The sequence below is a fragment of the Microtus pennsylvanicus genome, chromosome 12 (genome assembly GCF_037038515.1).
Source record: "Microtus pennsylvanicus isolate mMicPen1 chromosome 12, mMicPen1.hap1, whole genome shotgun sequence".
In the NCBI taxonomy this organism is placed as follows: domain Eukaryota; kingdom Metazoa; phylum Chordata; class Mammalia; order Rodentia; family Cricetidae; genus Microtus; species Microtus pennsylvanicus.
Window position 1 is genome coordinate 59,714,567 of NC_134590.1, and position 26,283 is coordinate 59,740,849.

Genomic DNA, 26,283 nt, shown 5'->3' on the forward strand with positions numbered 1-26,283 from the left:
ACCCCACCAAATCCCTCCCTACCTCACCCCACCCCACCCCACCCCACCCTACCCCACCTCACCCCACCTCACCTCACCTTACCCCCTACCTTACCCCACCCCGCCCACCTCACCCCTACCTTATCCCACTCTACCTCATCCCACCCTACTTCACCCCACCACACCCCACCAAATCCCTCCCTACCTCACCCCACTTCACCTCACCTCATCTTACCCCCTACCTTACCCCACCCCGCCCACCTCACCCCCTACCTCACTACACCCCACCCTACTTCACTCCACCACACCCCACCAAATCCCACCCTACCTCACCCCACCCCACCCTACCCCACCTCACCTCACCTCACCCCCTACCTTACCCCACCCCGCCCACCTCACCCCCTACCTCACTACACCCCACCCTACCGCACCCCACCCCCGAGGTTTTTCTGAAGACCTGGGTTGGCTTGCATCTTTTCCAGCCACGGTTTGGCAGGATGCTCTGCTGTGCACATAGCGCTGTGGGTCTTTATCAACAGAACAGAGTTCCACCCAGCAAACCACAGCCAGCACTGCCCTTGTCTCCTTTTCTAACAGATGTTTCTTCCCTGCTTTCTGTACTCAGTAATCAAAGACCCAGCACACACAGCATGATTTCACAAATGCCCTTGATCCTTCTCATCCTATGTCTCCCCTTCTTCCTCCTGCCTGAAGTACTCCCTCTCACCCCACTTGTGGACATGTCTACTCCAGCTCCGAACAGGAGCGATGATGTCACCTCCTCCAGGGGAGCACTTCCAGGGCTCCAGAAGCTCCTCCTTCTGCATCCTGCCAGCCCAATAATACTCAGTGCCCAGCTGCACTTGCAATCTGACCATCAAGTGACAAATGGATGACCAAGTGAACACAGGGACACTTTGTGCCTGCTGTCCCAACCCACCACCTCCTGAGAGCAGAGGACTCTTACTCTTCTAAGGCTTGAAGCATACTCCCAGGGTCCTCAGAAGTCAAGATGTCAATCACTTGGTCATTGAGGGAAAGATCCTGGCTCACACCATTAGCAGAGGTGAAGGGTGAGGGCTCCAGCTTGTTCTCGGGGTGCTGAACCTGTAGAAGGGGAGAGACAGCAGAGTTGGCCTTCTGGGGAACACTGCATGCTGGGATAGGGAAGGCAGGGCTGGCCTCCTCCCCTCTCAGACCAGATCCTGTCCCAGTCGAAGCCGACACTGTCTCCCCAAATGGAAAGGATACTGATTTCAACAGCCACACAAACATGCTGAGACAATAAACAGAGCAATGCAAAGACATAACCACAAGTACCCTGCTACTGAGACTGGAGGATAGCTCAGTCAGGACAGTGCTTGCCATGCAAACGTGACGGCCTGAGTTTGAGCCCTAAACCCCACATTTCTAGAAAGCTGGGCATAGAGGCAGAGACAGATAGACCCCTGGGGCTCACAGTCAGCCAGCATAGCCTAACTGGTGAGTTCTAGGTTAATGAGAGATCTTGCCTCACAAAGCAAGGTGATCGGGGTGGCGGTGGCACACACCTTTAATCCCAGCACTCGGGAGGCAGAGGCAGGTGGGTCTTTGTGAGTTCGAGGCCAGCCTGGTCTACAGAGTGAGTTCTAGGACTGTTAGGGCTACACGGGGAAACCACCACCCTACCCCACCCTCAAAGAAAACAATGTGGGAGGCACCTGAGAACATATGTTCATGAGCCCCCACCCTAACTAAGGCACTATTGACAGTCAATGATTTCTTGGGAGACGGACACAGTTTTCTTTAGGGGTATGACCCTGGTAGGCTGACTCTGCTCCAGGGAATGACCCCACACCTAGGAGTAGAAAAAAAGTACAAACCTGACTCCGTGGTTTTTTTTTTTTCCAAGTCAGGGATAGACTTGGGAAGAGTTAGGAGGAGGGCTGGAGGATGAATATGATCGAAATGCATTATGTGAAAATTCCCAAAGAATGGAATATATATTTAAAATGACAGAGAAATGATTCTTAAAGTCCTTCATCATCATACTCTCCATCAGAGAGGAAGCACTAAGAGGCCCCCTCGACCTGGACACGATGTCGCAGGCGGCTCCCTGATGAGCACACAGGCATGGGGAATGACAGCAACAGGGCGACAGCCTGCAGGAGCGTTGGCTCGGAGGCTGGTTTTGCCTGGTCTCCGGTACCTCAGACAGGCTGGCTCCAGGTGTCTCTGAGGGCACTCAAGGGCACACCTGGCATTGCTGATGACCCTCGCCTCCTGCCAAGGCCTGGAGGCATTATTTCCTGGACTGAAGTGACTTCGAGTCTGGCTTCAGGGTGAACTCCTGTGGAAATGCAGACCAGGAGCTGAAAGAGCTCAGGTCTAAAAGATCCTGTGTGGAGTCTCTCAAAGCAAGTAGGGGACCCAGAGAGACCCCAATCTACCAGGAAGTACCCACAATGATTCCCGGACAAGTAGCTGCTTGGTTTATATATAAAGAAGAGGAAGGGGGAAGATGGAGAAAGGGACCGGAAAAGCCCATTAGCGGGAACAAGAAGAGCTCAGCTCCCTAAGGAAAGTCAGTCACTGGGTACATCCAGAGGGTGAGGTGAGGGGTGGGAGGAAATCAGGCATAAGTTATGTCATGGGGGACTCACAAACCAGACCGAGGAGTCTGACTCCACCCCAGAACAGTGAACCTTCCAAAGCGCCTCAGCAGGTGACATAGAATAGGGCTTGAATTGGGAATAGCAAGAATACACCTACCCTAAAGGTGGAGAGCCAAAATGTAAGGTTCTTACACCTGGCAATGTTTAAATCATCCATCAGTCAAATGTGAAATCAGCCTAAGTGTTCATCACCCATAAACACGATGGAATATTATTTAGCCATAAAAAGCACCATCCTGTCTGTCTTAGTTACTGTTCTATTGCTGTGAAAAGACAACCCTTAAAGTATTTAATTGGGGGCTTGCTTAGAGTTTGGGAGGGCAGTTCATAACCATTATGGTGGAAAACAGACAGGCATGATGCTGGAGCAGTAGCTGAGAGCTTTACATCCTGATCACAGGTAGAGAGAGATGGAGACACTGTGCCTGGAGTGGGCTTTTTAAGCATCAAAGCGCATCCCCAATGAAATACCTCCGCAGACCCATTAACTGGAGCCACACATTCAGATATAAGAGCCTCACGAGGCCCTTCTCATTCAAACCACCGCACTGTCAAAACATGGGTGGGCCTGGAGGATGTTACCTCTGAAATAAGCCAAGCATTGCTCGCCATCACAATTAGTATCTCACAAAGATAATCCTTTGGAGGTTGAGCATAGAGATAGTTAGCAGGGTAGGAGAAGGTGCAGGAGAGGAGACCAGAAGAGCAGAAGAAAAACTCTGGGCAGTTCCATAGCACAGGGTAATACCGGGTCACCAAGAAGGGGCCACATATTTCATACTATCTGGAAGAGAGTTTGAAGGGTTCCTCACACAACAAACGCCTGAGGTGTGCCATGCTCAAGTGATCATTACACACTGTGTGAACGTGTCAAACTATCACGTGCTACCTGATAAGATTCACACAACTGTGTGCTAATTAAGAACACAGTTTTTAAGGAATCACTCTGGGAGCTTTTGTTTAATTAATTCATGATTTAGTTAATTTCCCTTTTTACCAACAATGCTGTGGATTTGCCTGGTAAAGGCTAGGCAACTGCTCTACCATTGAGATGCATCCCCAACCCCAGGGTTAAAGAAGGGCTTGTGTCTCAGAAGAAGCAAACCTGAGCATCTGTCCTTAGATCCCCAGTGGGGTCTGACATGGTCCAGAGTTGAGACACGTCAGAATGAAGGATGAATGTCCAGCTTACACCACCGCCTACTAAAGCATCCCTGGGAGGGAGACTCACCCGGCATCTGGCCAGCACACTTCCCTGCAGGCAATGACCCTTCGCCAGGAAGAACAGAGCCACCAAGGTCAGCACGAGGGAGATGAGGAAGGCTGCGAAGAAGCCTGCTGCATGGAGGCCATGGTTAGGTAGAACCTGAAAGGAGAGAAGGGAGGCTGAGGGTTCCTCATGCTACCACTGCCTGACTCCCAGATCAGGTAGATGGCCCCAGGAAGCATAAAACATAGACAAAATACAGGTGCGGAAAAACATCCAGAGTCCACATAAACCACAGAGACTGAAGGCAGGGGAGTGACTGCCAGGGGCTAGGAGGAAAGTGATGACAGCAATGGCTAATGGGTACTGAATTTCCCCTGGGAGTGATGCAAATGTTCTGGAACTATGTGGTATTAATGGATTACGATACTTGATTCACACAATAGCAAGGTCAATAAATCTCATACTTGGTTATTATGTATACACATATATGAATAGGCACATACACACACATGTGCGCATGGGCACATACACACATACACACACACAGCACCCACATTACAAAGGCTGAAGCACCCCACCATGGGTTAGAACATCTGTTTTGGGCTTTTGTTTTCCTTTTTAAAAAACTTGATCTATTTTTGAAACATGTACATTGCATGTATGTCTGTGTGAGGGTGTCCGGTCCCCTGGAACTGGAATTATAGACAGTTGTGAGCTATCATGTAGGTGTTGGGAATTGAACCTGGGTCCTCTGGAAGGACAGGCTGAGCCATCTCAGGACATCTGAGCAGCCATTACTACTGCGAGCAGAGAAGAGCTTGGGGTAGAGAAACAGCTGGGCAACAGTAAGTGGATGTAGGACAGAATGGATGTGAGGGTACAAAAACTGACAGTGGCCCTGGATGACCCGGTACCAGTGACACCCTCTACTGGGAAGACAGGAGCCAAAGCTGAGGCTGTTAAAGTATTAGACCAGCCTCAAGTCATCAGCCATAAATGTCCCCACAAACAGCACAGCCAAATTCCACCACTCAGTGGAGCAGGGACACAAGCAGGTGTATGCTGCAATGTCTAGGCAGAAAGCAAAATCGGTGGCTGGAGTGGCTGCCGCCCCCAGAGCATGCTAACTTTCTTCCCTGCCTCTTGCAAAGACTCCTCGCTCATCGTGCCCACCCCTTTAATCACACATTCTCTGCAGCCTCGCCTTTGATAGATACTTCATAGCAGTTATGAGGAGTGATACTGCACAAAGAGGCCTTTCAAGAAGACTTGAAAAGACGGGAATTCAATACCGCATTACAAAGACACAATGAAGACTTGTTTAGAAGGTTTGGCTTCGATTATGTGATAAATACATGTATAGGCTTCGAAGGCAGGAAGCTAACACAGCAGCAGTAGCTCTCCCTGATGGTGGGTCTGCTGGCATTTTTGAGCTTTTCTGTGTGGTAAGAGGCTGGGTGCAGAGGAAATCTCAGGATGCCCAGCAGCCACACTGTAATCCTGCCCACTCGCCCACTCTCTCCCCAAACTCGGGAAAAGGGGAATACACACGACGACTCTCCTTGCTCATCCACCCCTCCATAAATGGGAAAAGGGGACACGCATGACTTTTCCAGAAGAGGTTTCAACAAGTTCTGTTGAAATTTTTCGCTTGGCACTCCATATCCAGGGACCAGGCAGGATGGTGGCTCGCTGCCCCTTGTCCCAGTGACCTGGAGGGGTGGCAGTGACAGTAAGGAGACTCTAGGCCTCCAGCTGATGAGTGAGTGCTCAGATTGATGGCAGGAGGCATCAATCATACATCACCCGTCCTAACAATGCCTGCAGGTGATGCTCATCTTAGTTGTTAACTTGACTAGGTCTGGAATCAACCAGGAGACAGGCGCTGGGCACAACCCTGAGGAATTTTCTTGATCAGGTCATTCTATGAGAAGACCCACACTTAGTGTGGTTGGTAACTTCCAGTGGAAGCCCAGATAAAAGGATATCCGACGGGAGAAGCCTCGCTCTCTGCCTTCTCGTTGGTGAGTTCATCTGCTATGCTTGAAAGCTCACTCATCCTGCTTCTGGCACCTTCACACTCCACTGACACGGAAGCCCAGCTTCTTCTGCCTTCTAAGGAGAGCTGAGCACCAGGGGCTCTCCAGGGATCCTCCAGGTCTTTAGAGCCATTTTGAAGCTACTGTGGCACCCAGTAGTTCTACCTTGTGGGAGGGGGATCCACTGGTTTCTCTGCCTCTCCTGTGTGAAAATGGCTGTAGTTGGACCAGCTAGACAAATGATTCTCAACCTGTGGGTCACAAACAACCTGCCTGGGGAGTGGGGGTGAGCAGAGTCGGTGATGCCGTGGAAGAGTCAAGGGAGTTAACTTTTCTGATGAAACATTAATAAGAAACCCCTAAGGAGAGAGCGTGGGAAAGCCTGTGCTCTAAGGAAGACAACTAAAGTCCCGTGTGGAGGTGCTGAAGAGAACTGGAGGCAGGGAGGACACTCAGGATCCGAGGTCAGGACAATGATCAGTGGGCTGGAAAGCGATAGTGAGGACACACTGTCAGCCACACACACCACCAGCTCAACTCAAGGCCTTGCGGTTTTGCTAACAATGTTACATCTTCACAGGCTCTCTGTAAAACCACGTGTCCGAGAACTCTCACTTCACGGCTGGCCATCTGTTATGACATTCCTCCTCTTGTTAGTTAACACAAGCTCTTTACATAGTAGGCCACTTGTCTTTTATATACACTATCAATACTTCAAGTTTCTCACTTGGCTTTCCTGCTGTTGTTTTTAAAAGTAAAATTTCCAACTGTTTATAGTCAAATTCCCCAGATTATGATTCATAGTAACTTTTTTATACATTAATTTATCTATTCACATTTGATCTCATTAGAACATCTACCCCTGCCGTTCTTTCAAGAGATCTAGTCATTTTGGCCCTAAATCCATACAGGACAGCCTCTTCCTCCCATTTCAGAAAACAACCACTTTCCTGCACGGACACACACACAGACATAAGTTCTCTGTCTCCCTGGAAGGACTGCTGGCAATGGCCTCTGAATGACTGACCATGGGTAGAACTCTCTCTGTGTGTCTTCATGGGCCTAGGTGCCTTCCCAGAGAGCGCCACCTGCCATCCTGGTGCCTGCCAATCAGCAGTGCTCCACCCACGGACAGCAGGTGAGTGTGGAGGAATCTGAGACCTGCAGCTCATGTCTGGCACTATGGGACCTCTCCTCACCGGGGGGCAAACAATGACAGGGATATAGGCAGTAAACTAAGAAGAAATTTCTTAAGGCCCTGTTTTCCTTTACTGGCTTGTTAGCTTGAGGTGGAAAATTAAAGAGGTAGCAGGGTAGTTTCCCCATGCCTGGGGAAGCCAGCCACACAGCAAGCTAACACACGCTGTTGTTCTGTCTGACAGATCCTCCAGCCACCAATACAACCCTGTTGCCTCTTCACGTGCCCAGGTTAGACCTGCTGAACACACCCACTGCTAAGGGTCCAGCCTCACTGGCACGGATCGCCCCTCAGGACACCTGGGGTTATGTCCAGCGTACAGTCAACATCGGTTTAAGCCTGAAGCAATCTGTGCACAGCGGACTCCAGTCCCCAAGAATGCTGCCCTGGGCCTCCCATATGGGTCTAGTACCATAGCCTCTCCTCTGGACAGCTGAGCCAGATACTGTAGCAATGGTTGTTCTCACTGATCCCAGAACACTGGCAGGTTGATGTTACTCTTTTGCTACATAGAAACAATACCATCAACAGGTGCTGATGTCCAGAGAGACTTAAAGAAACACAGAGCTCTCTGCAGACTCGCCCTGGATAGATGCCCATGATATGGTTCTCATCTAACCATATGTCTAAGGAAGGTGAGCCCCGGGCAGGCTAGAACATGGAAGGTCACACCCAGGCAGGATTCAAAGTGGTTTCAGAGCCTGCTACACCTACAATACTGTGGAGTCTCGCATTCATATGCCTGGTGTCTCCACTGCACAGAGTTCTTCGAAAGGTTCCCAGAGGGTCCCTGGTGAGGAAGCCTGCATCCTGAACAGGCACCTCTGCCTTCTTCCCAAAGACAGTGTGTGGGTGAGAGACAGCCCAAGACCTGGAGAAGCCCCCGTCCATCCTTGGGGAAGGACTGGGCCTTGGAGGAGTGGCATATCCATTAAGAGAATGGTCTTTATCACAATCATGAGGCCACCTGCCACCTCCTCAGCTGACTGGCAGTCATCACTGATGACAATCAGCTCAATCAAGGGATACTTACTGACTGATTGTCACCAACTGGGTGAGGGAGGAAAAGGAACACAGAGTGAACCAGATCAGGCTACTCCTTTTGGGAGCTCTCAGACCAACCAAGAAAATGATCGTCTACATCTTTGTCCATTTAACTGGGCTGCAGGCTTGCTAAAAGCTGGACTCAGCTTTCTTTCCATCTCTTCTGCTGAGGGCCTTGGCCCCTAAGTTGTGCTGAGTCTCAACACATAGCTGTGGGGTGGGATCAAAGGCTATACTGCCATCTGCTAGACCTGCAAGCAAGAGTTAACATGCCTAGTTTTGTTTCCTACTATTCTCTAAAGGCTAGATTGTGAGCTGGAGCCTCAGCCAGCATCAGGGGAACTGATGTTTGGGAGCGAGCCCATCATTCTCTTAGCATGTTGTCCAGTGTGGTCTCTGTTGAACATCTGCCTCCTCTTGGGGCCAGAAATTGGTGTGAGGCAACCAGAGGGAACCTGTGTGACATCAGCCTCTATGGAGTGTGCACAGATACTCCTATGACTCATTGCTAGGGAGTCCCCTGGGAGAGGACCTGAAGGTCATGGAGGACTTTCTCCAGACTTCCTCTTTTGTCTGTCTCCTTTGCTAACTTTGCTGTGTGGCTATAAGCCACTCTCCTTGCTATGACAAAACACCTAATAAAAGCAACATAAGGAAGGAAAGGTTTCCTCCAGGTTACAGTCAATCAAGGCAGGGAAGACACAGCAGGAGCACGAGGCAGTGGTCTCATCACATCCGGTCAGGAAGCAGAGAATGATGAGCACAGCTGTCCAGCTTGCTTTCTCCTTTCATCTAGTATAAGCTCCCAGCCATATTCAGGGTGGGTCTTCCCTCCTCTCTTTTGGAGAAGGCTGGCCAACCCACAGAGTGAGACACACTTGTTAGATACAGGGGAATGAGTGTGTGTTCTAGGAAGAACCTCACTGCCGACCAAAAAAGGAAAGAGATTCCTGACGAACAGCAGAAGCATGGAGACCACCTGCAGAGCCAGTGTCCAGGTACAGTCTGGGAGGACAAACTGTCCCCAGCAGCTGAGCCAGGTGGCCACCCTAAGGACAGGAAAGAATAAGATGACTGTTGTGGGAAATGTTATCATGCTGTGTAATGCTGTCTCTGCTTTCCCTCGCCTGCCTAAGGACCCTTCTGACTGACTTAATAATGAGCTGAATGGCCAGCAGGGGTGTCAAAGCCAGTGGCCGGCACCTCCCCTTGGCTAGTGAGGTCAGGCCACACAGTGGTGACACAGCACAGGCCTCGGGGTGCATGAGCACAGGATGGATCTGAACATCATCTTACCGTTATCCTTTCTTCCACTGTGATGGTAAAGTGGGCTTTTAGCTGGGTTCTGTTCTGGGAAGGAGAGAAAAGAAATGCTTCAGTCACATGGAATCTGACCCACAAGGAACATTTGGTACTATGTCCAACCCACACACTTGACTTCAGTAGTAACTGGCCCCCGGCTGCTGGGTAAGACAGGGTTTGTCCAAATCCTAAAGCCTCTTCAGGAAACAGTGGAGCTAGGCTTCTTTCCTGGAGACATGGAAACCCAAACCCCATGTCCTGAGGACTAAGAAGGGGCACAGCTCTCTGTGGTGAACTGCACCACTGGGTGGGGGGCGGAGCTGCCTGTCTGAACTTAGGCAAGGTGTTTACTTCCATGGGCCTCAGCTGTCTCATCTATAAAATGGAAGCCATGTTGAACTCAAAGGTGGCTGAAAAATGAGACTAATTAATGTGGAACATGGAAGAGAAGGAAGGGGGAGGAGGCTTTTTAGCAGGGAAGCTGCCCTTGTCAGCAGGTGACGTCACCTAGGGAAGGGAGAAAGCAAAGGAGGTGGAAGGAAGGAAGGTAGGTTGGTTGAAGAGAGGAAGGGAGAGGGAGAAAGGGAAGAAGAAAGGTAGGGGAAGAAAAGGAGGGAAGAAGAGGGGGAGAGAAAATAGAAAGAAAAGAAAGAGGGGAAGGAGAGAGGAGGGAAGGAAGGGTTGTGCCTGTGCCCTTGGGGTCAGGATTTCCAAGCACCCATGCAGGGCAATGGCAGGTCCCCAGTGAGAATGACGGGGTTACCTGTGAGGGGCTCTGAAAGATGAGCAGGGCTGGAAGGTCCAGGCTCTCTCCAGTTCCAAGAACTGTGGGGTCCAGCGAGGCCATGTAGCTCACAGAGTAGCACTCTCCCACTGCTCAGAGAGAAGAAGTGTAGATCAAGAAGGGGCAGGCCTCCTCACACCAGCCCACACCCCTGGATAACCCCCACCCCTGGCCTGGCCACATCCCTGGCCCCTGCAATCCTGAATCTGCCACAGCTGTTCACCAGTCCAGGCCCTCAGCAAGAAGCATCTGGATTTCATTCATCATAGAGGATTCTGGGAGTGGTTCAGGGGGGAGAGTAAGTTAGAATTTCTCTAAGTCTCCCAGTCACAAGCAGGCACACCCTGCTGGAAACAGGACTGATCTCCTGGCCTCTTTATCCCCCTGTAGCACACTCATCCGAGTTCTCACAGGAGCTCTGCCCACAGAAACCAGGACCCTCAGCTCCCGCAGGGGTCCACTCCAGCAGGTGGGTAAGACAGAGCGGATAGGTTTACCTTAGAGATGGCAAGACCAATGTGTAGAAAGCAGGGGAGAGGAGCATGGAGCCTGGGAATCAGTTTGTCTCGAAAAATCAATGTGTCCAGTTTGTTTTCTTACATAGACAAAAGTTAAGGTTATCCCCTCAAAAAGAAAGTCTGGTGGTGGTGGTGTACACCTTTAATCCCAGGACTTGGGAGTTAGAGGCAGGCAGAGCTCTGTGAGTTCGAAGCCAGCCTGGTCTATAAGAGCTAGTTCCAAGAGAGACTCCAAAGCTACAGAGAAACTGTCTCAAAAAAAGAAAAAAGTTAAGGTGCTGAAGTTTAACATAAAGAACCCACTCTATTCTACAGTGCTCAGGAGCCCAGGAGACACCGTGACTGTGGGGACTGGATAAAAACCACTTTGCTCTCAGACCTCCAACTTACACCTTTTTTTTTAATAAAAGGGGGGCTGATAGCGGGGTCAGGGGTCAGAGAGGCAGGAAACTAGAGTCTGATTGGCCCTTTGATTTTTAGAATCATTCACTGGGTGAGGGCTGCCTGTCTCCCAATTTGAGAGTCAGCATTGTGTGACATTGTGGTAGACTTAGAAACAGGGGACTTGAACTGTGTCTTCAGGAAACTCAGTCTCCTGGACAGAGCGAAGGCTTAACATAAACAGGGCAAACAGCACCAAAAATCAAAAGAGGACATGGTGCCCACCCACCCAGGGCATTTCCCACAGGCCTGGCTGGGCTGTGTCACCTGGACCTCAACCAGTGGGTGGCATCATGCTTAGTACAGGCAAGGAGACGTGTGCCCTGTGTGGTGGAACAGAATATAGTGGGTACTTAGGGTGAGGAATGACTTCAGCAGGGATAGTCAAGAGATAGGTCCCTGTGGACGCCTGGAGTTGAGAATCAGGGGGGACTTCCTGGGATAGGCAACACTAAGACCACTCCTCAGGGAATAGAGATGTGTATGTTCTGAGTGGGACAGAGGAACCTCTCAGCATTATCTGAGGAATGGAGTTGGAAGAGGCATGATTCAGCAGGAGCGAGAGCCATGAAAGACACTAAAAAAGCAAGGGGTGAGACACACAGCTGGGAAGGATGGTGAGGGAACCGAAGGGTAACACCAGGCCCCAACAGGCCAAGGACCATGTCACAGGACCTTACTCATCCCACTACTGCCATGCTCTGAGGCACCAAGGTGCACAGGGTCTCTGAATTTCCAGGTTGTTCGCAGACTTTCTAGAAGAGTAAGGAGAGCAATGCTGAGCAGTGTGGACCCCACATCAGAAGTGGTTGTGGGCAGGTGAAGGGCTGAAGGGTGTAGCAGGCACCCAGGCTGATGAGGGTCAGATTGCCTGCTTCTTCTCAGCATGGCTGCTGCCCATGGCCTTGGGCAAACTCCCGCCTATTTCAGCTTTTGTTTTTTCATTTGTGCCTTGGGTGTTTACCAACAAGAATGGTGTCCCAAACCTCCTGGGAGAAAGGGTGGCTCTGAAGTTACAGTCGCAGGAACAGACTAAAGATTTGTTTAGTTATGTATTCTGGAGATCAGACCTCTGTCTGATGTGGGTTGGTGAAGATCTTTTCCCATTATGTAGGCTGCCGTTTTGTCTTGTTGACCGTGTCGTTTGCTTTACAGAAGCTTCTCAGTTTCAGGAGGTCCCATTTATTAATTGTTTCTCTCAGTGTCTGTGCTGCTGGGGTTATATTTAGGAAGTGATCTCCTATGCCAATGTGTTCAAGTGTACTTCCCACTTTCTCTTCTATGAGGTTCAGTGTGGTTGGTTTTATGTTGAGGTCTTTGATCCATTTGGACTTGAGTTTTGTGCATGGTGATAGATAAGGATCTATTTTCATTCCTCTACATGTTGATAACCAGTTATGCCAGCATCATTTTTTGAATATGCTCTTTTTTTTTTCATTTGATATTTTTTTGCTTCTTTTGTCAAAAATCAATTATTTGTAGGTGTATGGATTGATATCTGGGTCTTCAATTCAATTCCTCCCGTCTGTTTTTATGCCAATATCAGGCTGTTTTCATTACTGTAACTCTATAGTAGAGGTTGAACTCAGGGATTGTGATGCCTCCAGAAGTTCCTTTATTGTACAGGATTGTTTTGGCTATCCTGGGTTTTTGCTTTTCCATGTGAAATTGAGTACTGTTCTTTCAATGTCTGTGAAGAATTTTGCTGGGATTTTGGTGGGCATTGCATTGAATCTGTAGATTGTGTTTGGTAAGATTGCCATTTTTCCTACGTTAATGCTAAGCACACAAGAGCATGGGAAATCTTTTCATTTTCTGGTGTCTTTTTCAATTTTTCTTCAAAGATTTAAAGTTCTTATCATACAGGTCTTCCACTTATTTGGTTCGTTACTCCAAGGTATTTTATATTATTTGTGGCTATTGTGAATGCTGATGTTTCTCTGATTTTCTTCTCAGTCCATTTATCATCTGTATAAAGGAGGGCTACTGAACTTTAAGTTAATCTTGTATCCTGCCAAAGAAACTGGCCATCAAAAGAAATAATAATCCAATAAAGAAAATGGGGTGTAGACCTAAACAGAGAACTCTCAACAGACAAATCTAAAATGGCTGAAAGATACTTAAGGAAATGCTCAACCTCTTTAGCCATCAGAGAAATGTAAAAATCAAACAACTCTGAGATTCCATCTTATACCTGTAAGAATGGCCAAGATGAAAAACACTGATGACAACTTATGCTGGAGAGGCTGTGGGGAAAAGGGAACACTTCTGCATTGCTGGTGGGAGTGCAAGCTGGTACAGCCACTTTGGAAATCAGTATGGCAATTTCTCAGAAAATTAGGAAACAACCTTCCTCAAGACCCAGCAATACCACTTTTGTATATATACCCAAAGGATGCTCAATCATACCACAAGGACATGTGCTCAATTATGTTCATAACATAATTATTAGTAATAGCCAGAACCTGGAAACAACCTAAATGCCCCTCAAAAGAAGAATGGATAAAAAAAAAGTGGTACATTTACACAATGGAGTACTACACTGCGGAAAAAAATAATGATATCTTGAAATTTGCAGGCAAATGGATGGAGTTAGAAAACATATTATTGAGTGAGGTAACCCAGATGCAGAAAGACAAATATCATATGTACTCACTCATAAGTGGTTTTTTAAACATAAAGCAAAGAAAACCAGCCTACAATTTATAATCCCAGAGAACATAGACAACAAAGAGGGCCCTAAGAGAGACCTACATGGATCTAATCTACATGGGAAGTAGAAAAAGGCAAGAGCTCTTGAGAAAATTGGGAGCCTGGAGATCATGGGAGACAGTTGAAGGGGAAAGGGTAGGAAGGGAGCGAAGCAGAAAAAAAATATAACTCAACAAAAACAAGAAACAAATAAAAAAAAAAGAAGATTTCCTTAGTTAAGCGGGGATAGTTCACCTGAGGAGGAAGTCAGCAGACCACACTACCAGCTGCACTTTGCCTCTGAATTGTCCCCATGTATTGAAGGCCTGCTCCCCGCTCCCACATCTGTGGTACTACTGGCAGGGGAAGGTGAACCGTTCAAACCTTCCAGACCACAGGGTACACCCTCAGAAGGGATCATGGGATTCCATTTGTTGCCTTCTTTCTTACAGTTTCACACTGTAATAAGGTAAACCTCTCTACGTCATCGCACTCTGATGCCACGTATGTCACCACAGGCCCAAAGCAATGAGGCCTGGCACATCCAGAACCATGAGCCAAGGTGAACTTCCCCCTTTACAGTAATGGAAATACAGTAACACACCAATGAACAGCATGCTTACACACGAGGGCCATGTCTAAGTATTTCATGATCAAGTTTCTGAAACTGATGACAAGCCACCTTTGCCTTTGTCTAGCATAGCTCAAAAATATCTGTCCACCTTCCTGACCAGCAGTAACTCTGGTCTACAGGGTCGGGGATCACTATAAACTACATGTGTGTCATTGATTCACTATAAACTACATGTGTGTCACTGACTCACTATAAACTACATGTGTGTCACTGACTCACTATAAACTACATGTGTGTCACTGATTCACTATAAACTACATGCATATCATTGATTCACTATAAACTACACGTGTGTCACTGACTCACTATAAACTACATGTGTGTCATTGACTCACTATAAACTACATGCGTGTCACTGACTCACTATAAACTACACGTGTGTCACTGATTCACTATAAACTACATGTGTGTCACTGACTCACTATAAACTACATGTGTGTCATTGATTCACTATAAACTACATGTGTGTCACTGACTCACTATAAACTACATGTGTGTCACTGATTCACTATAAACTACATGTGTGTCACTGATTCACTATAAACTACATGTGTGTCACTGACTCACTATAAACTACATGTGTGTCATTGATTCACTATAAACTACATGTGTGTCACTGACTCACTATAAACTACATGTGTGTCACTGACTCACTATAAACTACATGTGTGTCATTGATTCACTATAAACTACATGTGTGTCATTGATTCACTATAAACTACATGTGTGTCACTGACTCGCTATAAACTACATGTGTGTCACTGACTCACTATAAACTACATGTGTGTCATTGACTCACTATAAACTACATGTGTGTCACTGACTCACTATAAACTACATGTGTGTCACTGATTCACTATAAACTACATGCATATCATTGATTCACTATAAACTACACGTGTGTCACTGACTCACTATAAACTACATGTGTGTCACTGACTCACTATAAACTACATGTGTGTCATTGACTCACTATAAACTACATGTGTGTCACTGACTCACTATAAACTACATGTGTGTCACTGATTCACTATAAACTACATGCATATCATTGATTCACTATAAACTACACGTGTGTCACTGACTCACTATAAACTACATGTGTGTCATTGACTCACTATAAACTACATGTGTGTCACTGACTCACTATAAACTACATGTGTGTCACTGATTCACTATAAACTACACGTGTGTCATTGATTCACTATAAACTACATGTGTGTCACTGACTCACTATAAACTACATGTGTGTCACTGATTCACTATAAACTACATGTGTGTCACTGATTCACTATAAACTACATGTGTGTCACTGACTCACTATAAACTACATGTGTGTCACTGATTCACTATAAACTACACGTGTGTCATTGATTCACTATAAACTACATGTGTGTCACTGACTCACTATAAACTACATGTGTGTCATTGATTCACTATAAACTACATGTGTGTCACTGACTCACTATAAACTACATGTGTGTCACTGACTCACTATAAACTACATGTGTGTCATTGATTCACTATAAACTACATGTGTGTCACTGACTCACTATAAACTACATGTGTGTCACTGACTCACTATAAACTACACGTGTGTCATTGATTCACTATAAACTACATGTGTGTCACTGACTCACTATAAACTACATGTGTGTCACTGACTCACTATAAACTACATGTGTGTCACTGACTCGCTATAAACTACATGCATATCATTGATTCACTATAAACTACATGTGTGTCATTGATTCACTATAAACTACATGTGTGTCACTGACTCACTATAAACAACATGCATATCATTGATTCACTATAAACTACATGTGTGTCACTGACTCACTATAAACTACATGTGTGTCACTGACTCACTATAAACTACACGTGTGTCACTGACTCACTATAAACTACATGTGTGTCACTGACTCACTATAAACTACATGTGTGTCACTGACTCGCTATAAACTACATATGTCATTATAATTCACAAATCTACCATTGTATCCAACTAATGCTGATTAATAAAACCGGAACTGTATTTTAAAAATACCTGCACTTCTTTCCCAAACCCACCTCCGTCTAAGAAAGCAGGAAACCCATGGATTTAATGGAAGACATTGGGGGTTTCAGAGACTCCTGGCTTATCATGAGAGGCCAGTTCTGATGAGACCCTCCTGAAGGGAACACAGGAAGGCATTCTAAGACTTGTCCCATGGTGGCCTGAAGCATCTGTGGTTACCTTGCAGAGACTGCTTTCTGAACGTCTGGACTTCTCCCTGAGTCCTATTTCCAGGGGACTCCTTCACAATGAGGCTGGTGATCTGGTCCAGCACAAGCAGATCCGAAAGGTTGGCAGACACGGGTGTCCTGGTGTTGTTCACTGACAGCTGCACATGGATGGTCTGTGGTTCGCTCTGCCCAGACACCTAGGACAGAAGGAAAGTGAGTGGGGGCAGGGCCTGTCGGCCTAGCTTCCTGCAATGCCTGAGCTTCAGGGCTCCTGACTCTATCAGGCTCTACCTGTAGTGAGAGTTGGGGCGAGGGGTTGACCCTCACTTGTCAAGCTATGTCTTAGGGACCATTTCAGAGAAACCAGGGCCCTAAGATGCAGTGAACTCATTCCCACAGAAAAAAATCTCCTGAGTACAGAACCCAGTCAGGACAGGGTCACTGTGATGCTCGGTGTTCCAGAAAAGAGAGAATGACGGCTCTGTCTGAGCCACTGAAAATGCAACCCTGACCCCAGTCAGATCTCTGAGGGACATTTGCCTTCCAGTGGGTCCCCTCTTCCTGCCTGGTCTTCTCTACACAGGTTCTGAATCACCGTATGTGCAGATTGCTATGTTTGAATCTGGAGCCTCCCCTGCAGGCCTGGACATTAAAGGCCTGCCCCCCACCCCAGTTCATAGCATTGTTACACAGCAATATCACCTAGGCTAGGGAGATGGCTGTGTGGGTCAAACATTAGATGTGCAAGCATGAAGACCAGATTTTGAATCCTCAGAACCCATGTAAGATGCCAAGAGACCAGATCCCTGGAGTAAGCTGTTTAGCTCGACTAGCTGCCCTGGTGAGCTCTGATTCAAATGTGATGCTCTCTCAACAGACAAGGTGGACCGTGATTAATGACGGGTCCTGACATCTCCCTCTGGCTTCTACATGCATGTGCAACCCCCACCCCACACACACTGTACACAGGCACATAAGCACTCACCAGGAAGAAGGAGGAGGACGGGTGGGAAGCACTATCAACCTTAAGCTGCACAGCCTGATGGGAGATTTCAGATCACTAGTGGGGGACGAGGCCTGGAAGGGGGATTTCAGGACCAGAGTGTCTTTCTCTTCCTCCTTTCACTTTCTGGCCACCATGAGGTGACCAGGCCTCTCCTGACAAGGCTCCAGCTGTGACACACTGACAAGCCAAAAGCAACAGAACGAACCAGTCGCAGACTGGAATATTCAGAGTTGTGGGGAGAGACATGTTTTTTCTCTTTATAAGATGATAGTCTCAAGCATCCTGTTACAGAAGTTTCGCACCTAGATGAGAGCCCTGAGGATAGCCATGATCCGCAGCTGGACCAGGATGTCCCTGCCCAGCCGCTGGAGAACTGGCTCTCTCTGCAGGCTCTGCTGGGTGAGATGAGCAGACCCCCGGGAGCTCACTCCTGCTCCACTGTGGCTGGCTCCCTCCCTGCCTCTGCCACATTCACCTCGTTGTCCCCCAGCTCTGCTCTCTACCTTCCACAGTAATGAACTGTAAATGTGAGCGCTGTCCTTCTGGGTCCCGTGAGCTCCTACAATGTCCACTGACGTTAAGAGTGGAGCTGGGAGCCCAACACAAGGATGATAATGGTCACCACCCCGTGCTGTTGAGAAGATCAAACAGTTGTAGAGCAGTAGACACAGTTTTTAAAAAAAACTTTTTTTTTTAATTGAGGGGAGGAGTGCACACATTTCTCAGTGTACACATGGATGTCAAAGGACATGGATGTCAGGAGTTGGTCCTCTCCTTCCTCCTTGCGGGTCCCTGATGTGGGATTTCCCTCTGTATGCTGTGAATATATTTTATTAACATTGGTTAATAAAGAAGCGGCTTCGGCCTATGGCAGGGAGGAATAAAGACAGGTGGGAAGTTTGAATAGAGATATAGAGAGAGAGTAGGTGGAGACAAGGAGATACCATGTAGCTGCCGAAAGAGACAGATGCTGGAACCTTCCTGGTCACAACCTCGTGCTGATACGTAGATTAATAGAAATGGGTTGATTAAAGACATAAGAGCTAGCTAGAAATATGCCTGAGCCATCGGCCACAGTGTTGTAAGTAATATAGTTTTTGTATGATTATTTGGGTCTGGGTGGACGGGAAATGAATGAGCGGTCTGTTTACAGGCCCCAGATGTCAAACATAGGTGATCATGCTGGGCCGTGAACACCCTTACCTGCTGAGCCAGCAAAGATGGCTGGCCAGTATGCAGATTATTAAAACCATCACGTATCATATCAGTGTTCATGTGGAATAAACATACCACACTTTCATTCCTTCTCTAAATGACCACTAGGTTTTTACTAACAATAACCTATAATGAAATAACCCCAGCAAACCAGTGAGGCCAATGAGCCCATATCTCTTGTTCTCTTCATCGACCGGGTCTCAGAGCGAACACACAGACCCACTCTTGGCTAGTTCCTAAATACACAACAACTTCGGAGATTTGGAAAGAATCCAGTTATCTTCACCCCTGGATACTTACCAGTGAGCATTTCTGAAATATCACTCCATTCTCAGAGGGACCTTGGGCTTCTCTTGAAATATCTCTGTACTACAACAAAACACAAAACTCATTAGAAAGTGAGAAAAACCTCATGTTCCAAGTGTCTGATGCGAACGTAAGATGAAAGCTCTCTAAAGGATACCATGGGGATCATTTCTGCTGACCCCAGTTTTCAGGAACTTGAATATTTCATTTAAAGAGTGTTAAAGGATCATAAATCCAAGCCTCTGAGAAAGGAGACATCACAAGGTAAATCACAGCTCATTCCTGGTCTGCGCCAGATCCAGCCAGTTCTCCGACTGGAAGATAAACTCCAGGCTATGGAGTCTGGGAGCTGTATAACCATTTATTCACTGTGTATCCTTGGACAAGTCGTTCAGTCTCTGCAAGCCTCAAATCCCTCTCTAAAAACAGGCCATCTCAAAACGTCCTGGAAGCTTGCTTAGGAGAAATAAGCAGAGAAATCTGGTCCCAGCTGAGTCCAGTTGAACCCATGTACTCCACTGGGCCCTAGAAGGTTCCAGCTCTTCCCACCATGTGGTAATGGTGCTGCTGCTGGTTGTGCTGGTGGTGGTGATGGTGGTGCTAGTGATGGCAGTGGTGATGATGATGGTGGTGGTGGTGATGACGTATAGCAATACTGAATGGATCCCCTCAGTGTGCCAGGTCCTGTACCACACATACCAAGTGATGACCCAGGCAGACCTCACACTGACCCTCTCTTCTATCCACATTGGGCTCCTAGACCAGGGTAGACTTTATAGACTTTGTGCCTGCTAGTGAGCCTGACTTGTACCACACTCTCTGCTTATTGGTGGCTATGCACTGGAGCAGGAGGACATGTACCAGAGCTGGGCACACCCAAGGCAGGGTCTTGTTCTGGTAGCTGCCAGAAGGTGAGTTTCTGAGTCCTTATATGCTACTGTAACAAAATGCCTGGGTCCTGGTGACTTATCAAGAAGGAGCCAGTACAAGATGCTGCAATGAATCCCTGATAGCTTCAGTGTGGATTTTACTGGGTGACAGGTATTGACTGGGCTGTCATGAGCTCAAAGATGAGGTGCAGGGAATGCTGGGATGGAGATTTCTTGGCGATGACTCAAGTAGGCACAATCAAAATTTGGGATATAACTCTTCACCACTTTAGAATATGGAGGGCCTTTCCTCCAGTTCACATTACCTTCTTCCTTTCTGTCTAGGACTTGATCAGGACAGACTTCCCCACCCACGAATTATTCATTCTCCAGTGCCACATGACACTCAAGTTCCCAGGGGAAAAGGCCAGCCTCTGCCCAAGGGTTCTACAAAGCTGACTGATCCACCTGCAGGTCTCTGATTGTGGAGAGCTGGAATAGTGCAGGTCCATACAAATGATCTGGGACCATCACCAGCCCCCTTAGTAGCCATTCATCCTCCCACCTCTATCTGACCTAGCATCCTCTGACTACAGATAAAACCTTATGTTTTTTGTTTGTTTGTTTGTTTTTGTTTTTGTTTTGTTTTTTGGAGATAGGGTTTCTCTGTAGCTTTGGAGCCTGTCCTGGAACTAGCTCTTGTAGACCAGGCTGGCCTCAAACTCAAAGATCCGCCTGCCTCTGCCTCCCGAGTGCTGGGATTAAAGGCATGCACCACCACTGTCCAGCTGATAAAAAACCTTCTGGAATGTATTAACCTAGCAAATATCTAGCTTTCACCAACCCAACACTAAGAATGTCCTCAGACAGCATGTGGGTCTCCCTCTGTGCTATAACCTGCCAGTCACAGGTTCCCAGTAATGCATTTGAAAACCACCTTGACTTAGAACTTTCTTTTGTTCTGTTAACTACAGTAACATTATAAACCCATTTCTACACCAGGATATAATACTTGGGGACAACCTGAAACCAAATCCATCCATGCTGCCCACTTATTCGGAACAGCAAGGCCTCACCAGGAAGCTCCTCTCCCCTCTGCATTCCATGTGGGTCTCTGCCCTCTGCCCACCTAGCAGCCCCTCAAAACTCTTTCCTGATACCCGTGGGCAGTGCCTGCTACATCAACCCCCATTCAAACTGCCTGTTTTGTGTGTATCCACAGCAACAACAGCCACACCAAACAGCTACAACCACTACTATGCACTTTCTCCAGCTGAGAAAACTCATGTCTCTCCAGAATGGAGACAGGTCTTGGTGTGTCTTAATTTCATGACTTATGACCCAGGCATCAGGGACAGCTCCAAGAACCTCCTGGGCATCCTTAATAAATGGTAGATTTGAAAACATGGCTCCCACATCAACCTCACACTTTCTTCTTATCTCCCACTTTTTGTCAAAGGATCTTTACACAGAATGGTTGCACTCAATAAAGCTGTCCCAGCCACCTCCAGCCACAGGGGCCCTTTCAACAGCCATGTGAACCTAGTAGCCAATGCACCCAGGTAGCTGACCAACAGCAAAGGGCAAATGCCCATTTAGTCCTGAGCCTTTATGATCAGGTCCACAAAGCACTTCCCTATGGGACTAAGACCATACGTGAGCAAAAGTTTGGAGTACCAGGTCTATTGTGCATGCTCCTTGCAATCACCATGACTTCATTTTCCTCATCTAGAGAGAGGGCAAATCACACTGTCCATGTCATACTTTGAAGAACTAAACTGGGCAATGTACAGAGAGCAGTTAACACAGTCCTGTGCATTCAGTGACCCAGGGAGTGGACTGCCCCGTCACTGTGGCTGTTGTGCCATCACCATCATCATTTCTGCAAAATTCTTGAGCAAACTAAATATCACCACCTTGCAACCAGAGAAAGTTGCACTGAGTGCAGTGCTAGAAACAGCGCTACCGAGTCTTGGTGATTCCCAGAGCAGGATCCAGACAGGATGTATCAAAGCCATACAACAGATGCCCACAAGTTAGCTGCTCTGAAAAACAAATAATCAAATATGCCCTCCTCGCAGGACTTAAGAAAAATGCAAAAGAGACAATAAGATAAATCACATTTTATAAACGATATGGTTTATATTATACTATTTATATGTAGTTTGTACTCTGCATGTACAATACACTACCTTGATACCTACACTATATAGACAGGATATTTAAAAAAAATAGTAGGAGTGGTTTCCTAGTTTCATTCCTGCTGCTGTGATAAAAACCCTGGCAGGGAGCATAAGAGAGGGAAGGGTTGATCTGGCTTACAGTGAATGCTAGGTTACGGTGCATCACTTCGGGGAAAGTCAAGGCAGGGCTCCAAGCGGCTAGTCACATTACATCACATGACAGGAGCACAGAAAAGTGAGATCACTCATGGCCTCCTGCTGCTGCTGCCGCTGCTGCTGCTGCATCTACTCTCTTCACTATTACGCAACTCAGTGCCCATCCCACAGACCAGTGCTGCTCACACTCACATTCACAAATTTTCACACACTAGCAACTACAACAATCCCCCTAAGATGTCCCGAGGGCCAACCCTGATGTAGATAATTCCTCAACCGAGACTCACTCCCTTGTCAGCTGACTCTAAGTTGTGACAAGTTGATAGCTAAACTAACCAGTATAGGAGAGAAGGGGCAAAGTAAAGAGATTTCTTTTTGGAGACAAGGGCTCAGGTAGCCCAAGCTGAACTTGAATTCACTATAAACTGAGGATAACGAAAGCAGACTGAGCGAGTCATGATGAGCAAGCCAGTAAGCAGTATCCCTCCACTACCTCTGCACCAGCTCCTGCCTCTAGGTTCTAGCCCTGCTTAGGTTCCGGTCCTGACTTCTTTCAGTGACAAATTAAGATGCGGAAGCATAAGCCAAATAAACGCTTTCTTCCTCGGGTTGCTTTTGGTCATGGTGTTTTTACCACAGCAATAGTAATTCTAAAATGCAGAGCAACAATAAACAACAAAAATACAATTTAGCAACAATAAAGATACAGTGTGGCAGCAATAAAGATACAGTGTGACAATCAAGATTTAGGGCAACAACAAAGATAGTATAACAAGACAAAAGATACAGTATATCAACAAAGATACAGTCTAATAACAACAAAGATATAGTGTAACAATGAAGAAAAATAATAAACAAAGATACAGTATAACAACAAAGATACAGAGTAACTACAACAAAGATACACTGTAAGCTGTGTGGTGGTAGCATACGCCTTTAATCCCAGTACTCAGGAGGCAGAGGCAGGCAGATCTCTGTGAGTTCGAGGCCAGCCTGGTCTACAAGAGCTAGTTCCAGGACAGGAACAAAAAGCTATGGAGAAACCCTGTCTCGAAATTAAAAAAAAAAAGATACAGTGTAACTATAACAACAAAGATACAGTGTGCCTACAACAACAAAGACACAGAGTAGCTACAACAAAGATACAGTGTAACTGCAAAAGCAAAGATAGAATGTAACAACAATAAAGACACAGAAAAGACTACAACAGATGATGCCTTTCTCACAAGGCCAGGCTCATTCACATCTCTTCCTTCCCCTTCTCCCTTCTCTGCCTTAACCTCCCTCTTCCCACTCCTTCTCCCCTTCTCCTTTCTTTCCTCCTCCCTAAGACACACCCAGTGCATTCAGTTTAGCATGCCAGTCAACCTAAACCATTGCTTCATATTTAAGTAAAACCATGAATATGAGGAGTGGGCCTTCTTCTGAGCATACACTTAGCTTAGTTCATCCCCAAACTCTCGGAAACTAGAATGGAGTTACAGGGGGTATAGCGGCTCCCAAACTCATTGGCTCTGAGATTCTGTACACAGAAAGAACTGAAGAACTTAGGTTTGAATGGTTTCCAGTTGTCAGTATTTACTTTATTTCTCCTGCACTACAGAAAGTCTGTCTTAAAAAGAGAACAGAATAGTCAAGTATCCATTTTTAAAATATGAACAAGAATTCTTATAGTCACATAACTAGGAGATTTTTATAATTGCTAGCTTTTCCAAATTAAAAGAAAAAAATTTTAGCTTTTGTAGTCACCTGTGTCTGAATTAATAGATACATCTGAATTTTCATATCTGCCTCTGTGTGAATCACCCCTCCAATGTCCCACGTTTAGTTTTGGTAACACCATAAAAAATAGTCCTGACTCTGTGGACCCCTGGAAAAGTTCAGGAACCCAGGGTTCCTGGAGCCCACTCTTAGAACCACTGGCAACCTAACCTTGGTGAGCATCTCTCAAGAAGAGATGAAAGAGGACACCTGCCCCCTAGCTCACATTCACCCAGGAGGCAGCCAAGTACCACACACCAGGAAGTGAAGGTCTGACCAAGGATGCCTGGCTGCTATTGGACCAAAGACAATCAAGTCAAAGAAGACCGGGGCCACACCCACCAGGATCCTTCTCATGGGGCCCTTTCTACCTATCCTCCCAAATGTTTGTACTCTGTGGCCTCTCCATCTGAATCTCTCTCCTCCCCTAGCAGCTCTCAGAGTACCTACCTCCCCCTCAAAGTGCCTGCTTAATCAGCAGGCCACTGGGAGTTTATCTCTCCAACCCCCTGTACAGAAACGACTCTTAGATGCACATATTGAGGGGAGGAAGCAGACAGAGGGACCAGCGATAACTTCTGATAACCATAGAGGGAACATCTCATAAGCGTTCTCTGTAGGATGTTCAGAAAGTGACATCACAACTCTGTTTAGAACCGAGGTTCCGGGGGCTGTGACTAGACCCAGGCCTCATAGGGATAAGAGGCCAAGGCAGGAATAGTTAGGAGCCAGCTCACAGAAGGACTGTCTGTAACGGCCCAGAGTGGTGAAGAAATGCTGTCTGTATAGACAGGACTCAAGCAACCTAATCGCTTGAAGCACCAAGGCCACCAAGATACAGGTGCTCATTCCAGGCTCCAACAAAGACAGAGTGGCCTCTGACAGTGAAGTGTCCTGGCTCTGGGTGGCCTTGGGGGCTTCCCAAAGGGTATTGTTCCCCATCTGAAACAATCACCCTCCTACAGACTCCACACCTGACCCTGAGAGGGTCAAGTGTCTACCAGAACATTCTGCTTCCCAGAGGAAAAATGTACAAAGAATCTAAACCCTGGGACTTGAGATCTGGATGTGGGGGTCACAGTGAGAGCACAGGCCAGGGTCACAGCAGCTTTTACAGGTCTTGTTTGTCCTCTGAAAATGGGCCACTTGCACCTCCACTCCCCAGGAGGAGTAAGGAAAAGGACTTGATGAAAATGTCAGTCACTGGGCTTAAAGCCCAATCCAGGGACTATACAGTGACAACCTAAGACTGTCAGTGATAGAAAGGGAACCAAATGGCTCTTAGAGCTCCAAGTCTCTGCAGCAAGAGTAGCCTTGTGAGAATACTCAGGTCAACAAGTAGAGAGTGGGCAGGTGATGCTAGAGCTGGTGCCAATAAGCCACACCTCTGGCCAGGGCCCTCCTGGAAACAGAAGCTTGTTGAGGGAGCTGCGGGCCTCTCCCCTCCTCCATCAGAAGCTGGATTTGCTCCCGGGGCCATGTTGAGGGGAGGGATGTGGGGAAGTGGTGAGCACAGATGTGGACAATCCCGCAGGGATCTTCAGGGAGTAGATGAGAGATGCTCTAGCTCCATTTCTGCTGCGGTGATAGACACCCTGACAAAAAGCAGCTTACAGGAGAAAGGGGTTTATTTCTGCTTACGATTTTAAGTTAGAAGCTATTCTTGCCTAAAAGCCAAGAGCTTGAAGCAACTGGTCTCATCACAGCCACAGTTAAAGACAGAAGAAAATAAATGTATGCAGGCTAAGTAGTCAGCTTGCTTTCTCTAATCTTACAGAGGTTAAGGTCCCTGCCCAGGGATGGCACTGTTCATAGTGGGTGGGTCTTCCCACATCAACATAGCCCTCCATCCCTACTATAGGCCAAATCCACAGTTCAACCTAATCCAAGCAATCCCTCATTTAAACAGCCTTCCCAGGTCATTCTATGTTGTGTCAGGTTGACAAGCAAAGCTGACCAGCAGAAGGTAGGATGTAAATTAAGGCGGATGGGTAAATTAAAGGGAAAGGCAGCCAAGAGCCAGAGGAGACAGGCTGAGTCAAGGGGGTGGCAAAGGGCAGGGAG

At 47.1% G+C, this 26,283-nt stretch overlaps 1 protein-coding gene across 1 annotated transcript in view; it reads right to left on the reverse strand.

Moving 5' to 3' along the window:
• Positions 1-26,283, reverse strand: part of Evc2 (EvC ciliary complex subunit 2) — an 84,404-nt gene that overhangs the window by 57,374 nt on the left and 747 nt on the right. Inside the window, exons 2-7 of the mRNA XM_075943714.1 lie at positions 19,245-19,313; positions 16,734-16,920; positions 10,190-10,299; positions 9,421-9,474; positions 3,865-3,999; positions 947-1,086 (exon numbers count right to left, since the gene is read on the reverse strand). Coding sequence (XP_075799829.1) covers positions 947-1,086; positions 3,865-3,999; positions 9,421-9,474; positions 10,190-10,299; positions 16,734-16,920; positions 19,245-19,313 — 695 coding nt within the window. The remainder of the gene's footprint in view (positions 1-946; positions 1,087-3,864; positions 4,000-9,420; positions 9,475-10,189; positions 10,300-16,733; positions 16,921-19,244; positions 19,314-26,283) is intronic.